Source organism: Elgaria multicarinata, chromosome 2 (assembly GCF_023053635.1).
Source record: "Elgaria multicarinata webbii isolate HBS135686 ecotype San Diego chromosome 2, rElgMul1.1.pri, whole genome shotgun sequence".
In the NCBI taxonomy this organism is placed as follows: domain Eukaryota; kingdom Metazoa; phylum Chordata; class Lepidosauria; order Squamata; family Anguidae; genus Elgaria; species Elgaria multicarinata.
The window spans coordinates 97,274,788-97,292,353 of record NC_086172.1 but is presented as its reverse complement, the minus strand read 5'-3'; the positions used below and the strand labels follow the sequence as shown (position 1 = coordinate 97,292,353).

Below are 17,566 nucleotides of genomic sequence, written 5' to 3'. Positions count from 1 at the left end.
GTTTTGTTCACCAGCAATCTTACAACCCACATATATATGAGAAAGAATTCCAATGCCAACTCTTACAGAATGTTTCTGTCAGGTCGAGCACTCTCTGCTTCCATTATCCTACAGCAAGTCCAAGATCCCCTGGCCATGGTATTAGATATAATACATCTTGCTTGCTTCAAATTTATTTCTATGGGTCCTTTTCAGTAGGCTAATAGAAGGAAGTGACCATTTTGAATATCTTCTAGATCTTTCCTCTTCCACTGTGCACAGACATTTGTTTGATCTTTCAGATTCTATTAAAAATGATGGGAGAGTGGAATACATTTTAAACTTAATATAATAATTTGGCAGTACTTTAAAAAGTCCTTCAAAACAAGCTAATTACTTTATAAATATGTATTCCCACAGCCATGAGTGTAAGAATACCAGAAGTTAATAAAGCTTCTTTATCATGAATTCTGGTGACAAGGTGTTGCTACTGTTACCCAGTTGTACCTCTTTGGTTGAACAAACTATATATAGTAATGTGATGTCAGTGGTTCTTGTCAACATGTTAACATATACATGGAGCCTTAAAAGATCACTGAGGCTAAGCAGTTGAATTTCATTGAAATGAACGTGATTTCACATAAATGTGTTCAGAATCACAAAGTGTAAATGAAATGTTATCAAACACGATCACGCCTGACAACTACCATATGCAGTGCATTATGCACTTAACTCTCAAGTCAACTTCCAATCTCTGAAAATAAAATAAATCCCAGCAAAGAAACAAGTAGTAGATTCTTAGAAGGGACTTCAGGGCTTAAAATGCTTGCATACATTTGGCCATTGCATAGGTTTATTTGTAACTAAAACAAACTCCCTTCTGCCTTATTTATTTATTTATTACATTTTTATAAATGTAGTGGCACCTCCCGAAGCTCTCTGGGCAGTACACAATTAAAAGAAATTCTTAGCAGCATTTGGTTCATTAACACATTCATTTAAAACTTGATTAGTTTTTTCAGCCTTCTAATCTTCTAGTTTCTTGCATAACCTGTATTGGCTTCTCTGATGAGTCATAACTTCCACTTTAGATTTAATAGTTATATTTGGGTAGACATTTTGTGTTCTTTTCCCAGCACTAGTAGCCTGATGTATTCAGAGACATGTTATGTAAAGGTAGATACGTTAAGCTTGGTTGGTAAGTTAAGCACTTGCCTGGCTCTTGGATGCATAAAATACTTGTACAAAATGCCATTTGAGGTCATTATTGAGCACTGTTGGGAAAAAAGGATTAAATATCCTGAAAGAGATCTAATATTCCAGCCATAGGGAAATAATCATAGAGCAGTGGGCCAGCCTTTAAAAAGGGAAAGAAAAGAAACAAATTAATAGTCATGGAAAAGAGAAACTCCCCATATTGTACTCTTACCGCAGATTTTCCTAAAGTGATTCCAAGAATGTTAATTATTTCATTTAACTTTCATTCTTCTGTTTTGGCGGTGTATTTATATATTTTAACATGTGTGTTTTCTTTTTTAAGGAATTCAAAATGTGCTGAGTCTGTTCTGTGCAGTCCTTACAGAAAACAAGGTCCTCTTTCATTCTGCAAGCTTCCAAAGACTGAGTGATGCATGTAGAGCATTAGAGTCTTTAATGTTTCCTCTCAAGTATAGGTAAGCTTTATTGTACAACTTTGACACTGGGGAGTACCAAATCCATGTTAATGTGAGCCATTCTTATGTACGTGTTGTCTTTCTGCAGTTAGGACCCCAGTCAATTGGTTAAAAATCAAGTGCTTTTAGAGAAATTTTGCAGAACAAAAAAGTTGCTGCATATATTTCATCATTCAACTTAGTTTCTTTTAACACATTTCGAAGACAATTCAAAGCATGCTCATAGAAATCTTCTCATGTAAGATTCAGCATTGCAGCTGACATTTTGAGAATTTGAATTTGGATACCATATTGAAACATATTTTCAGATACATTATTCAAAGAAATTGGTAATTGTAAGATAATGTTTTGATAAGTTTTATAACATTGAAAAACATCCATAAACAGCATTACATTCTTCATCCAAAAGCTAGAATTGAAAATAGCATGAAAAGTAAATTTTTCAGCGCATGGAAATGTAAGGATTATTTAAAGAAATACTGCTGATGTATATTAGATTCTTCTTTAGTACTCCTTTAATTCCTTTGTCATCTATCAGTCCAAACTGCCTCCCTAGCTGGTTTGGAGCTTCTGCTATATTTAAGGATTTTTTTTTAGTTATTGGTTTAATTTGCGGCGTACAGATAAAAGCATACAACATAAAACAATAAATACGCACAGTTAAAAACAAATTAAACCATGAACCAAGTTAAAACAATATATAATTTAAAAGCAGTAAAAGCAGTTAAAACAATATGCCAAAAAAATCCTTTTTTGCCCCCTCCCCCCCCGGTTATTGTCTGCTTATATTTATTTTCTGCAGATTTGTGTTCTTTGCTGTCCTCAGTTGGACAACACTTTTTTTTTGAAGGAAACCTTTCCCCCCTCCCCACCCTCCCAAATAATTTTCTTGACACTGTTCCTTCACCATGCTGATAACATTGTAGACTTTGTGCTTCTTTTCCTGACATGTGATATTCATCCTAATTGAGGGGCTATTGTTGTGGCTTGAGTAATCCCCAAGCATTATTATTATTATTATTATTATTATTATTATTATTATTATTTATATAGCACCATCAATGTACATTATGGAAAGATTTGACCTCCTTGACTCTCCCTTTGAACTTCGTTTTTACCAATTCCCTCATTTTTAGAACTTTCCTCTTTTGAAATCAAATGTGCCTGTATTAAACTTCCTTGGCAATTTTTCACTTATAGATTAAAAGATGCTATGCCACCCTTTGGATGTTAAATGCAGGCAGTCTGGTTCCAATCTGGTTCAAGTGGAGCACATCCCAATTGTATAGGTTTGGTTTGTCCCAAAATGTACTTCAGTGCCTTACAAATCTAAACCCCTCCTCCCCACACCACTGTCCCATCCATATATTTGGACCCTCAGCTTCTTTGGCCTAGCTAGCTCTGTACATGGAACAGTTAGAATTTCAGAGAAGGCTACCTTGGAGGGCCTGAGTTTTAACCTCCGACCTAGCAACCTACATTTGGCTTCCAGAAGCTCAGACCTACATTTCCCCATGTCATTGCTGCTGATATCCACTATGATTGCTGACTCCACCCCAGCACTATCGAGCAGGCATGTTGCATGACATCCACAACCTTTGTACCAAGCAGGCAAGTCACCATGTGGTGTACACATCTTTCATAAATCCAGTTGCCTATGTCTACGATTGAGTCACCCATTACCATGAGTCCCCACCCCCGAAGGTATATTCTTGACACAAGAGGATATCTGTTCATCCTCCTAAGAATGTCTATTCTGAGGAATTGCTTCCCTCTGCCTTGAAGTGACAAGGAGACCATCATTCTCTGTGACAACAGAGGAGCTGTGTCCTTTCCATTGTAGTGGAATACCACTATCATGTCCCTAAAGTCCTCCTCCACCAACTTCATTCATCAGATTTATTTATTTATTACATTTTTATACGGCCCAATATGCAGTTTCATCAGATCGTATTATATGTGCATAACTGTATCCATAATGGGTGTCCAGGAGATGCATTAGCAGCATTTTGGATTTGGAAGTGCATACACAATGATAATGAAATCTTATGAAATTTCTTATGAAATTCATGAATTACATACCAATCTATTAAGACATCCAAGTACCACATATCACCATTAACAGAGCTTTGGAATTCTTCTTACTTAAATGAATATAAGTTAATTGCATAGTTGATATTATTAAATTTAATGTTAACAAGCTGTATATTATTGAAATAACTTCATTATATTCTCTATGTAGATCTGTTTCAAATTCACTATATGGGGTTGTCAGTAAAATGCAGATTTAGCTAGTGTACTAACAGTCTTGATTTTAGAAATTTTGAACTAACATTTCCTGTTGAAATTTAGGTGGTGATTTCAGATTATCTGTAGTTCTTCTAGATAAATTATCTTGGATTGGAAAAAAGTAATTTTAAATACATTGCCTTAATCAAGCGATATCTGTAGATTGCTTGCAATCTGCCATGGTTTGGTTCCAGGTATCCGTTATTAAGAGAATTGTGCTTTCAGTCATGTAGATAGTAAAATATAGTACTTGAAGCATCTTATGAAAGAGCATATATTATGTTCAGCTGTCACCTTAAATGGTACACAGAAAAATCTTGTTAGACAATGTGTGTGTCTTTAGACAAGAAAAAACACACATGCCAAATAGCAGTGCTATAAATGGGCTTTAGTTGCTACAATGGAAATGGTGGGTTTAAAAACAAGATAGGAGGGTGTCTTTGGGAAATTGCAAGGAAGTTACTTCATGTAAAGCTTGGTTTTCAACTAAATACAGTTGCTGGACTTGTTTATTTTTCCCTTCACTTTCTTTCCAGTTACCCCTACATTCCAATTCTCCCAGCACAGCTCCTGGAAGTTCTCAGTTCACCCACACCTTTTATTATTGGTGTGCATTCTGTCTTCCGTAATGACATTCATGAACTTGTGAGTATATTCAACTAGATTTTGTCTATGTTAAAGTTATAATACAGAGAAATTGTTAAGCATAATTAAAGTAATAAGCAAGTGGATAAATTATCGATACTGTTAGACATCCCATAAATATGAGTAAAAATACCAAACAGGAAGATGTGATCACTATTGATATATTTATTTTTCAAAACAAAGAAAGAAACACCCAGTGTCTTTGGAAGTAAAATTAATAATATGATATAAAGACAACTGTGCTACAGACAGCCTGCTAACTTTTTTCATCTAGGAAATAGAAACCAAATGCACAGTTACAAGATGGGGGATACTTGGCTCAGCAATACTACAAATGAGAAGAATCTTGGAATTGTTGTAGATCACAAGCTGAATATGAGCCAACAGTGCGATATGGCTGCAAGAAAGACAAATGCTATTTTGGGCTGCATTAATAGAAGTATAGCTTACAAATCACGTGAGGTACTGGTTCCTCTCTATTCGGCCCTGGTTAGGCCTCATCTAGAGTATTGCGTCCAGTTCTGGGCTCCACAATTCAAGAAGGATGCAGACAAGCTGGAGCATGTTCAGAGGAGGGCAACCAGGATGATCAGGGGTCTGGATACAAAGCCCTATGAAGAGAGACTGAAAGAACTGGGCATGTTTAACCTGGAGAAGAGAAGATTGAGGGGAGACATGATAGCACTCTTCAAATACTTGAAAGGTTGTCACACAGAAGAGGGCCAGGATCTCTTCTTGATCCTCCCAGAGTGCAGGACACAGAATAATGGGCTCAAGTTAAAGAAAGCCAGATTCCAGCTGGACATCAGGAAAAACTTCCTGACTGTTAGAGCAGTGTGACGGTGGAATCAGTTACCTAGGGAGGTTGTGGGCCCTCCCACACTAGAGGCCTTCAAGAGGCAGCTGGACAACCATCTGTCAGGGATGCTTTAGGGTGGATTCCTGCATTGAGCAGGGGGTTGGACTCGATGGCCTTGTAGGCCCCTTCCAACTTTGCTATTCTACGATTCTATGATTCAACAGCCATGTAAGGCTGGAAGATAGGCTCAATCAAGCAGAGGTTGCTTTAATGTAAACCCCACTGAAATTGACGGGATTGTACGGAAGCAGCATTTGGTGGACCACATGAATTCCTTGTGTAACTGTGGTTGCTGATCACATCTAAAAATCCAGTTTGAAAAATTGTCAGGCAGTTTTTGTCAGTTTCCCTTTCTGCCTGCAAACCCTTGTGCCCCCCAAAACCCTACTTTGGAACATCAAGGGACCCGCCAGAATAGTATGGTGGTGGCACTAGAGGCTGCAGGGGAAACGGGCAATTAATCAAAATTCTTGCCCTGCCCGTCCTCCAGCAGCCTCCACTGGAACATGCAGCTTGTCTATACACCCTATTTACCCCATGGTGGATGCGCAGCGGTGCTGTGTCGATTATATGATGCAGCTGCCAACTTGCAGCCATCACGGGGTATTTTAAAAAGTCGACGTCACCACCGCATTTTCTCATCTGTCGGTGGTGATCTTGCTTTGGTTTCAGGCTGGGGGCATTCTGGGGGCAGATCGCAACCACCGATAGGTCACCAGAAATGTGGGAAGGCCAGGCGGAGGGTGGGCTTAGCGAGCCAAATGACAACCAGAAGGCCCACGCTCCCTTCTACTGTGGAGATTAACAGTTCCATCCCGCAGCTGCGATGCCATGGGTTTTTAAGGGAATGAAGGGCTGAAGCAGCACCATGAAGGCCCCTCGTCAGTCCCTTTTGCAAATAGAAAAAACCTTTCCATTCTCAGAAATGCAACCCATTATTTTCTGTGTCAGATGAGCTGTACAATTTTGTCATTATGACCTGATTAATTAGAAGCATTTTAATCAATCAGGGTGTTTTAATTGATCTAACCAAGTAGTTAACTACATGTTGCATCTCTATTCAAAATCAATACTTCAGTTGTCCTTCAAGCTATGCACTGCTATGAGGAGTCAAGGCTCCATATTCTTCACCTCCCATGTGATTTTTCAATTGCTGTTTCGATGTTCTGCTTGTGTTCACCTTCACAATGTCAAATGTTACACAAATGAATAAACATTTTATATATGTCTTTCAGTTAGATGTAATCATAGCAGACCTGGATGGTGGTACAATTAAAATTCCTGAATGTATTCATCTGTCCCAGCTCCCAGAACCACTGCTTTATCAAACTCAAACTGCTCTTTCTCTAGTAAGTCTGATTCCTGATTATAGATAATTTCCCATGTAACTGTCTCTAATGCTTCTCTTTTTTTCTCTTCTTCCCAACTTAATTGACTAATATTGATATTATTAGACATATATAATTATCATGACAGCCACTTTGATTTTAAATATTAATTGTATTGCTTTTTTTCAGCAACGGAAAATTTGTTCAAAGTTAGAATCATATTCTTGAGTAGAAGAAAGTATTAAAACTAGATAAAATATTTTCCATATGTTGCTAAAAAGGCAAATATGCTAGGCGAGCATAGATCAAGCATTATTAAAACGAACTCAAATGTCTGTTTTCTGAGAAATTGTAAAGGAAACTTATATTTGTTTTATAACCTTTGTTATACACCTTCAGCAGCGTCTGTCGTGCTTCCCCTTTGCAGGCTTCAAAGGCAGATTGCCTTTTTTGTTGGTGGTGTATAGTTGTTTTTTATTGTTGGTTAGTACTTTGTTTCCTCATGCCTTTTTCTCTGGGTGTTGGCTCTTCCTTCTGTGAAAAGGGGCAAATAAGGGGCTAAGTAGGATGCAAACTTTTTCCTGTAGGATTTGATATGAAATATATTTGTAGTACAGTCTATATTTAGAAAAATAAGCCTCAGACAATGTTGCCAACAAAGTGCTTGCTTTGAAATTTTGTTTTTGAAATTGTAGGTTTTACATCCAGATTTGGAAACAGCAGATTATGCATTTCCTCCTCCTCGAACAGCTCTATCTCAGTCCAAAATGTTGGTAAGAAAGAGTGTTTGTAACTGTAATAAACTGGGGGAGGGGGGAGATGCTGCATTTGGACAACGCAATAGTCAACGGTGGGGTAATAATCAACTCAACAGTTGTTTATCTAGGGGGTACTCCCCACACAACAGGATAGTTATCGACCGTGGTGTGAATTAGGATCAGCATTGAGTTGACTTCAGTCCATGCTGAATTGTCTCACTCATCCCCTGCCCTCTCTCCCCACTCCAGTCCTCCTGTTAGTCATTGCCGCTGGCAGCTACTGCTTTGACCACTCTTGCCTTATGAGACAGTGGCAGATGCAATAATCAGTGGTGCCCACCACACAACACAGTAACTAACGGTAGTTCAAATAGCCAACTCTGCACAGCGTTGGTTCTTTGCATGGGTTATTTTATTTATTTGTTACATATTTATTACATATTTTGGCCAAATAACCAACCGTTGGTTAAAAAACTCCCACCATGCAACGCAATAGCCCATGATGCGTTAAATAACCAACCGTTGACTATTTAAAGCACCATTGGTTATTGTGTTGTCTGAACCCAGTCAATGTTTTCCTTTCACTTCAGTAAATTAATCTGTATTTCTGATTAGCTTTACTGTATTCTTTCCAAATATTTCTCATTATCTTTCACTAAGTATGGTAAAGTTTCACCAATTTTTAATCTCTAAAATGTGGCCTGTTAAACTGAAGGTTCTTGAGGTTATTCAGTGATACAACTTGTTTGCAGTTTAGCACCAATGCAAACTCACTGAGAAAAGGAATCATTTGTGCCTCACCAAAATGAGCTTAGGTGTACCAAATCTAATGAGCCTACAGTTCTTAATGGTTGAGTTATAACATGCATGCATAGTTATAATTCTTGGATGTCAATTTTATTTATTTATTTATTTACTTACTTACAAAATTATATACTGCTCCCCATTCAGAATTTCAGAGCAGTGGACAAAAAACAAACAAACTAGAATTAAAAGCAGATTAAAAGTACATTTTAAAAGAAACAAAGTGAAAAATAAACCACAGCTGGCCACTAAGGGACGCCTTCCTGGAACAATGACGTTTTCAGGAGGTGCTGGAAGGAATACAAAGTTGGCACCTGCTTGACCTCCAGAGGCAGGGAATTCCATAGTACCGGTGGGGGGGGGGCACACTGAAGGCTCTTCCCCTGGTGGACTCTAATCAGAGGACAGGTCTATGTGGAATCACCAGGACCAGGACCTCAGATGACCTCAGTGACTGGGCAGGTTGATAGGGGAGAAGGTGCTCTCTCAGGTATTCTGGTCCCAAGTTGTTTAGGGCTTTGTATAGTAGTACAAGAACCTTAAACCTGGCCCGGTAGAGTTACATGCTTGAAAGGCGCAGCTCCAGACAACAGACAAGCTTTAGCATTCTGCACTAGCTCCAGCTTCCGGAGCAGCTTTAAGGGCAGCCCCACATAGAGCACATTGCAATAGTAATCCAATCTTGAGGTTACTAATGCTTGTACCATCATGGCCAAGCTGTCCCTGTCCAGGAGAGGTTGTAGCTTGCGAACTAGGCGAAGCTGGTAAAAGGCACTCTGAGCCGCTGCAGCCACTTGAGCCTCCAGCAACAGAGATGGATCTAAGAATACCCCCAAACTATGAACCTGACCTTTCACAGGGAGTGCAATCCCATCCAGAACAGGCAATATTAGCTGTGCTATGCTGCACCACCAGAGAACTGTGGTCACAGGAATAATAATAATAATAATAATAATAATAATAATAATAATAATAATAATAGAGTAGGAGTACCCGCCTCTCCCTCTGGATCCAAGGCTCAGTCATATGACTTCTTGCAGCTTTACTATCAGCAGCTCCTTTAACTGTTGGTGTTGCCTGATGCACCCTTTGACCTGCAGTTGAAGCTGATGTAGTGAGTTCCATTACTTCCTCCCAAAGGAATTTCAGCTTTGAGCTCTGATAACCCTTACCTCAATCACCACTGCACCATCAACAAAGCTTGTCCCCATAAGAAGCGTTGTGACTCATTGATGGCTTAAACTAAACATTAGGCAGCTCTGATGCCTTAGGAAGTGGCAGTGAAACACCTTAGGTGTTTCTGGGCTTGTTGTTTGTGATTCCATCCATTTTGGAAAGGAGTGCCCAGAAGTAGTTTTGGTTAATTTTAGGGAAATTTATTAGAAAATGAATAAACTTATACCTTTCAAGAGCTAATGTGAAATACAAGGATAATCTTTCTGAACGCTCTCTGGTCCATAAAGATGTCATACTCTGACCATAGGTTTTATTGTGTTACTGAAATTCATATGGAATACATTTATATTTTTAATTTATATCCTGATTTCTGTCCTTCTTGAGAATTTTATGTGTAAAAAAACGAAAGGGCTTATGAATATTTCTTGGTTTGTGTTTTAAGAGAAGATAGTAGCGCTCAATTTGCTTGGTTTTCTCAGGATAAAGAGGTGCGAGGAGTCTTTCTTAGGTTATTTGCACAGCTTTTCCAAGGATACAGATCTTGTCTTCAGCTGATCAGGATTCATTCAGAACCTGTCATAAACTTCCACAAGGTAAAAGCAAAGTTTCTAGATGATTGTATATATTTTAATCTTTAAAAAACATTAAAATACGCAATCTTATAATTATTAGTGCAACAGCTGCTTTGAACAATATTATTATATAGTCAATATTCCAAGGTAGACCAGTTTGGTACATCTTCTGGTGATCACCTTGCTGCCTGTTTGCCCTATAAAGTAGGAATCCTACAATACGTAAATCCTTCAAAAAATCCCTATAACGTTCAGGTGATAATAGTGTGACACTAGCAAATGCTAGGCATGAATAATGTGCATCATGTTAGATGTTAATTCATGAATAGTTTTGTAAAATAATCCAGATGGCTCCAGCATGTGATCCAAAATATGCTCCATAAGGAAAAATAAACAGAGGCTAGGAAATGCTAGTTTCTATCTGACCATGGGGGGAAATCCTTTTTTACCTCAACAGGATTTTGTACATTAAAAGAACTCATCTACTATGTTGTTTTTCCATCTTCTAAAAGTCCATCCCACCCAGCATTCCACCTTCACTTGTCCCATCTCAAGCTCTGATGCCTAGAGAAAAGTTAAATGGTGTGTGTGGGGGGGATCAGGACACACAACATATTAGATGAGCTAAAAAGCAGATCACACCAGATTGAAAATACTAATCTTTCTAACTTAATCTAACTTTGTTTTGATACCAGGTAGGTTGCTTACCTACCAGCTGTTATATGGATTTAGTATATAGCTAAGTTACATTTTACCTTGCATAATTTATTTTTGCTGAAAGAAAACAGACTTCTGAATGCATTCCAAGCATATTTGGAATGAGTATGTGTGTGTGTTGATGGAAACTTTTCTGTTGACAATAACCTTGGTGCTATGTTAGTTCAGGGTTTGGTTTTATTAAAAGCATTAGACACTCATTCTTTCCTTTTATATTTTACATTCTATTGTTGCTATCTTTATTGCCTCATTTGATATAAAAAATGTATTTCTGTGGTTAAGATTTACTTATATCTGCAGGCAGCCTTCTTGGGCCAGCGAGGCTTGATCGAGAATGATTTCCTTACCAAAGTTCTGAATGGAATGGCATTTGCTGGTTTTGTGTCAGAGAGAGGTCCTCCTTACCGATCCTGCGATCTCTTTGATGAGGTACAAGCATTTTTTAAAGACAAACATGAAAATTAGAGAGAGAGAGAGAGAGAGAAATGTGTTGCACTGAACTTTTTTGTTTCTGTCAAGAGATTGATGCTGCTGTCATGTAATGAAATACAGTATATTGCTGTGAAATATATTTCAGTGGATTAGCTATAAAACACTCATTATGCCCAGATATTACTTTTTGTGTTCAAATGATTTTATTAAAACTACTGGGAATTACTCTGCTGAAGATACTTACTGTAAAATAATAACATTTATGTTTGAAGCAAAGGGACAAACCCCACTGGGAATATTTACTGGCGTAATAAATAATAAAAATAACTTTTGTGCATTATAGTCCTTTTAGAGCCTTTTAAAAAATGGCAGTATTCTATCCATCTTTTTTCATACTCCTACAAATCTTTCTATATGGCATTATTTATGGGGATTTGCAACGTAGAGTGGGCATACAAAACTAGGTAAATTTCCACCTCCTCCCCTGAAGAAAAGATTTGGATCTTAATAACTGGCATGACCAGTGTTGTACATTTTATGTTTTTCCCTATACAAAAAGATTTAAACTTGAATGATTATTCCTTGTTTATTACTACTTGATTGCTGTTTGTACTTCTGAATTCTTAATACAATAATATGCACAAAACTGAATTGATTTTGACATGACATGTCTGTAACATTAAAAATATAGCATAAGTTCGAAACAGAAATTGAAAAGAGTTTAGCATATTAAAAGTTATATATAAATTATGATATTTAATACCATAATTTATGGCATACATCAAAATCCTCTTACAGAACTAGAGCACTAGATGGGAAATAGTTTATCAGCTCTATTATCCTACAACTAGAATTTAAGTTCAATCAGTGTAGGTTCCCACAAAAGTGAAATAAGAGATCCTGTATGATATACTAAATACACTGAGATATATCTTTTTATATGCTAAAATTATTTTTATGATCCACTTATGATACACTTTTACTGTATGGAAAGTTATTTTCTATCAACTAAACATGTTATTTTTTTTTAAGTTGGTAGCATTTGAAGTAGAGAGAATTAAATCTGAAGAAAGCAATTCATCAAAAATGTTAAAGCATGTCAGGGAACTTGCAGAGCAGCTGTTCAAAAATGTAAGTACAATGTATTCAGATACTACAGTGTGATTGAATAATAATTCACTTTAAATTTTGAAGCTATTGAAATTGAAATGGTGATTGCTTTAGCCTTGAAATGTATGTTGAGATTGTATATGAAGTTATTTAAAAGTTATAGAACCTAGCTACAGACCTATGCACAATGAAGCAGGGGATAAGCCCCTTCCAACTCTACTATTCTATGATTCTATGAAGCCAAATCACATTAGTTTTAAAACTGATTCAATTGCGGATAGAGGAAGAAGTGAGGAAATTACGACACAGAGCTTGGGTAAACTAGGGCCTCATTATTTAAATTGGGTAATTCACCTCTCCCTCAATCTGAATGTGAAAGTGCAGGAAACTAATGACTCTGACTCCAGGCCACTAGCCTGCATTATGTTTGAGCCACTCGGCCAATCCAGGAGCCGGGTTTCACCCTTGCTTATACTACATGTGTGTGCTTGGGGGAAACCACCCCATGTCACCCGCACCCGGCACCGCTCAACACCGAGTAGGTGAGACAGTGAGGTCCCCAAAGGCAAGCCTTATCCTGGGTCAAGAGCCACTTAGCCCCCGAGGACCAGGCCTCAGAATCTGCTGAACACCATAAAGGTGCCCAACAAGTGCTCACCAACCTCATCTGATATCCTAAGATTCCCACACAACCCTGCCCCCGATTCATTTGACCTATTTACCCACCCTCAGCTGAGTTTAGGTTCCAGTATGGAGTAAGCGAAAACCTGTACTCTAAAGCCAATCCATGTCTGGCAAAATTCCTACTCAGCCCGCTTTGCAAAGGAGGCAACTGGCTAGTCCCATACTAGATAAAGGGAGGGTGGGAGGCAAACAAAAGAGGCCTGGGATGCGTGCAGGGCTTACTTTTAAAAGCCAGCCTTGCCCACTCCTCACCTTGTTGAAGTGCTGGAAAGGTAGGTCATCCTTTACTCTCTCCCTGCCTGCAAAAGCCTGCCCCCACCCTAGCCATATTGGCAGGGTGACAAAGGGGCATGTGCCACTTTCTTTTAAATCGTATTGAGTATGCAGTAGACCAGGGCTTTAGAATTTCAGGGCCAAACCTGGCCCTCCTGGGGACCCAGTTGAGCTCCTGAGGTCCCCGAGATGGCCATACCCTTCCTCTGGCCCCACCACCTTTTGCTTAACCACTGACACTTCGGTGGTTTCCTTGGTATTCAAGGCAGTAAGCCCGTGTGCACCAGTTGCTGGGGAACATGGGTTGGAGGGTGCTGTTGCGCCATGTCCTGCCTTGTTAGTCCCTGGGCGATGGCTGGTTGGCCACTGTGTGAACAGAATGCTGGACTAGATGGAACCTTGGTCTGATCCAGTAGGGCTGTTCTTATGTTCTTACGTTCTTATGTTTTGATTGCAGGAAAATCCAAATCCTCACATGGCATTCCAGAAAGTACCACGACCTACAGAAGGATCTCATCTGCGTGTTCATGTACTTCCCTTCCCCAAGATTAATGAGACTCAGGTTCAAGATCTAATCCAGGAAGGCTTGGTTAAAAACCAAAGTGCACCACCTGCTTCTCGTGTGGAAAGGAAATGTGTTGTTCCTGCTGGTCCACCTGTTGGTATGAGAATCATCTCTTTGTTTCATTCAGTTATAGCTATTTCACTGTATTCTTCATGATTTTTCTCGAGTGCTCCAAATGCCTTTTAAAAGAAAAAAACACTCTTTGCCCATTGAAACAAGACCACTGAAAATTCTTTTAAAAATAAGAATATAGTTGACACTGTCAGTGGCTATGGTCTGTTCTCAAATATCTTTGGGTTCTTATGCTTGGGTTGGATCCAATTTACGCTGGATCAATGGCACTGGCAGAAATGGACTTCCGTGCCCCCTCCTTCCCATGGCAGATCCTCTAGCCTCCTAAAAATTCTGCACAGAGAGTCAGGAGATCCTGCTAAATAGAGTGAGCTCAGGTGGGAGGGCAGGAGGAGGGTAACCCAAAAAAGTGAATGGAGGAATTCACTATGAGCAGAACTCTTTCATTCATGTAAGGCCCATTCCTCTTGCAGAAACCAGATCCTGGACCCAGGCCCCCTTGTATATTTTGATGTGCTCTGTGTAACGAAATTCATATGTTTGCTTTTGTTGGTTAATATAGTTGTATCCCATCTTCTGTAAAAGTGCTCAAAGTAAATATATTAGTTTCAACACCCTATCCCCATTGTATAATAGCCAACAGTCATAATTCCCCATGTTCAAGCAAGGAAGTTTCACTAGATAGCAAACTGCCCTGTAACCTGTGCTGAGGTATAGAACTTTTTAAAATAAGTAAACCCACCATAGTGCTTTTAGTTTCCTATACTCCTTGTGCAATTTCAACTGATAACTCCCCCACCAACTAGCCACCCCTTCTTTATACTTGACAGCAGTAGTAGCGGTACATTAACTGGTTTCAAACAATACCACTTGCTGACTTACTTTTAACTGTTGAGTGCTGTCTACTGTACAGTGGTATAATTGCATGTGTGTTATAGGGTGGTTTTTGCACTTGAGGCCAGTGGGCGTACCTTGGTTCCAACAGTGAGTGGTATCTGTGAAGATGCAGGCAGATCTGCCAGGGATCTGCTCTTTCCATTCCACTGGAGTCAGTTATGTTCCTCAAGACATGCAACTGGCTTGGCACCAGCCCCGCCCCCTTTTCATGCACCACTGCTGGAATTGGAGACATCCTGGGTTATATCTGCCTTATCACACTTCTGTAAAGGAATACACATGACAAATGTTAGCTTGTAATGTCAATGTTCACAGGGATTTTTCTGAGAAAATTCATCAGCCAGATTTCTGTTTGGTCGTGCTTATCGTTATTTCCTGCCAAATTAATGTGGATTTTACATTCTGTCATTGTGTTTCTCACAGTTGTACTTTCACAGCTTTCTCTCTCAAGAAAAATTTGATCAGATATCAATGATGTATTTGCCTGTGAAGTAAAAGGGTTATGTAGTAAACATCCCTGTATCTGTTCTGTACATCTAATGAAGACAAATGTAGCAAAATAAAACAAAGATATCCTAGGAATCATCTTAGGAATGTTTATAATGGAATAGCTCTTTAGTGATGGTGGTTTTTAAAATAAATTGTTTCACATATGTTTCTACTTCTTTCTTTGTTAGTTTCCATAGTAGAAAAGGCAAGCACGGTTTTCAACAGTGCACAAAGGCTGGAAGTTGTTAGAAACTGCATCTCTTTTATATTTGAAAATAAAATTTTGGAGACTGAAAAGGTAATAAATGTTTTTTGCTAAACTGTTTGAGAAACATTTCCAAGTTAAACTCATACATGTTAAATGATTGACCTCTTTACCAGTCTTGCCAGATTTTAGTCCTATTTTCATGTATTCATTGTTCTTTTGGGTCAATTTGGTAAATCAGATTGAAAGTGATTGAGGTACCACTTAGGTTTATGTGTACATGCAGATCAGTTTTTAATCTAAATTTTAAAAAACTTGAAGCTTAGTCCCACCCCTGTGTCTGTCCCTTCTCCATCCATGCTTCCATAGGAGGAAATCCCCCCCCATGTTTTTTTCTCTCTACCTCATGAATAGAGAGGCAACTCCTTGACCTAAGTAACTTGTCTCTTTTTTTGCCCAAACATGTCTCAAACATGAAGTTTGTCATAGAATCATAGAACTGTGGAAATTGAAGGGACCACAAGGATCATCTGCAACATGCAGGAAAACCAGTTAGACCATCCATGAGAGGTGGCTGTCCAGAGTCGTCTTAAAAACCTCCATAGATGGAGAACCCACAACCTCTGTAGTTAGACTTTTCCACTGTTGTACAGATCTTACTATCCAGAAGTTTTTTCCTTATATTGAATGTCTTATATAGGAAGTCTCCCTTCAGCCTTCTTTTCTCCAGACTAAAGATCCCCAGTTCCTTCAGCTTGTCCTCATAAATCCCTGTTACTTCTTTGTTGCCCTTCTCTGAACCTGTTATAACCTGTCAATGTCGTTCTGGAAACGTGGTGCCCAGAATTGCGTACAATATTTCAGGTGTGGTCTCACTAGTGCTGATTAGAGAGGAATAAGGACTACACATGTCTTTGATGCAATGCTTCTTCTAATGCAGCCCAGAACTGTGTTAGCCCTTCTAGTGGCTATCTCATACTGCTGACTCATGTTCAACTTCCTGTTGATGATCATACACAAATCATAAGAGGAAGCATCTTAGGAAGTCCAGTTTCTGATGGTTTTACACTTTAGAATTTACAACATTGTGCCATGTCCTGTCCAAGATGTTGATAATTCTTGTCTGGCTATGCATATAAATTCTCAGATGCTCAGACTCATTCAAGTGGGGCTATCCATATGTAACCAATGGCTTGTCATACCAATGGGTTGTCACACACAAGTTGCAATGTACCCAGCCTTCCGCTTTTATTCCACAACGCACAATCACCTCTTCGTAGGTTGTGAGTGTGACATGTGAACCCAGAGCACTGGGTTGTTTAGGTGCCAAACAACTCAATTCAACCAACAACAAACCATGCATTATCCACAGGCAGTGCACCTTCTCTCCCTCTCACTCATGCAAGACAACCCATTAATTTTTAAACCAATGGGTTGTCATTACATGTGAACTAGGCCATCGAGTGGTGCTAAATAGACAGGGGTTGAGAACGTAAAGCAGGGGTATTTAATAGGGATGTGCTCCGCTCCGATTAGGAGCGTAGAAGCAGTAGCGGATTGGCCTGCTCCGCCTTACCCAGAGGCGGAGTAGGAGCGGACCGCGGACCCCCTAGAAGCAAGGCGAAGAGAAGCGGCCATTTTTCGGAGCTCCGAGTTCAGGCGGAGCGCTCCGGTCGCCATCTTGAAAACATTTCGCCATAGGATTGCATTGCGGCAAATAATCGCGCATAACTACGTTGTTTTTGAAGCTATCATTCTGAAAATTCTTGTGCACAGAGAGTCGTGGATGGGGGTCATTTTGAGACCACTCTCACCTCTCTGCATCGTACGGGTCACGGGCTATATTTTTGTGAAAATCGGGTCAACCGCGCGGCTCAAACTGCGTTTTCGGCTTTTCGCCCATAGGATTGCATTGAGGGAAAGAATCGGGGATAAGTGGGGGGGGGTTTAAGCTATCATTCTGAAAATTCTTGTGCACAGAGAGTCGTGGATGGGGGTCATTTTGAGACCACTCTCAACTTTCTGCATCGTACGGGTCG

The 17,566-nt window shown here is 39.3% G+C and overlaps 1 protein-coding gene across 1 annotated transcript in view; it reads left to right on the top strand.

The window, feature by feature from the left end:
- Nucleotides 1–17,566, top strand: part of SBF2 (SET binding factor 2) — a 274,874-nt gene that overhangs the window by 157,796 nt on the left and 99,512 nt on the right. The window contains exons 7-15 of the mRNA XM_063117284.1: nucleotides 1,520–1,652; nucleotides 4,478–4,586; nucleotides 6,681–6,794; nucleotides 7,469–7,546; nucleotides 9,991–10,104; nucleotides 11,101–11,229; nucleotides 12,265–12,363; nucleotides 13,757–13,961; nucleotides 15,511–15,620. Of these exons, the coding sequence (XP_062973354.1) occupies nucleotides 1,520–1,652; nucleotides 4,478–4,586; nucleotides 6,681–6,794; nucleotides 7,469–7,546; nucleotides 9,991–10,104; nucleotides 11,101–11,229; nucleotides 12,265–12,363; nucleotides 13,757–13,961; nucleotides 15,511–15,620 (1,091 nt within the window). The remainder of the gene's footprint in view (nucleotides 1–1,519; nucleotides 1,653–4,477; nucleotides 4,587–6,680; nucleotides 6,795–7,468; nucleotides 7,547–9,990; nucleotides 10,105–11,100; nucleotides 11,230–12,264; nucleotides 12,364–13,756; nucleotides 13,962–15,510; nucleotides 15,621–17,566) is intronic.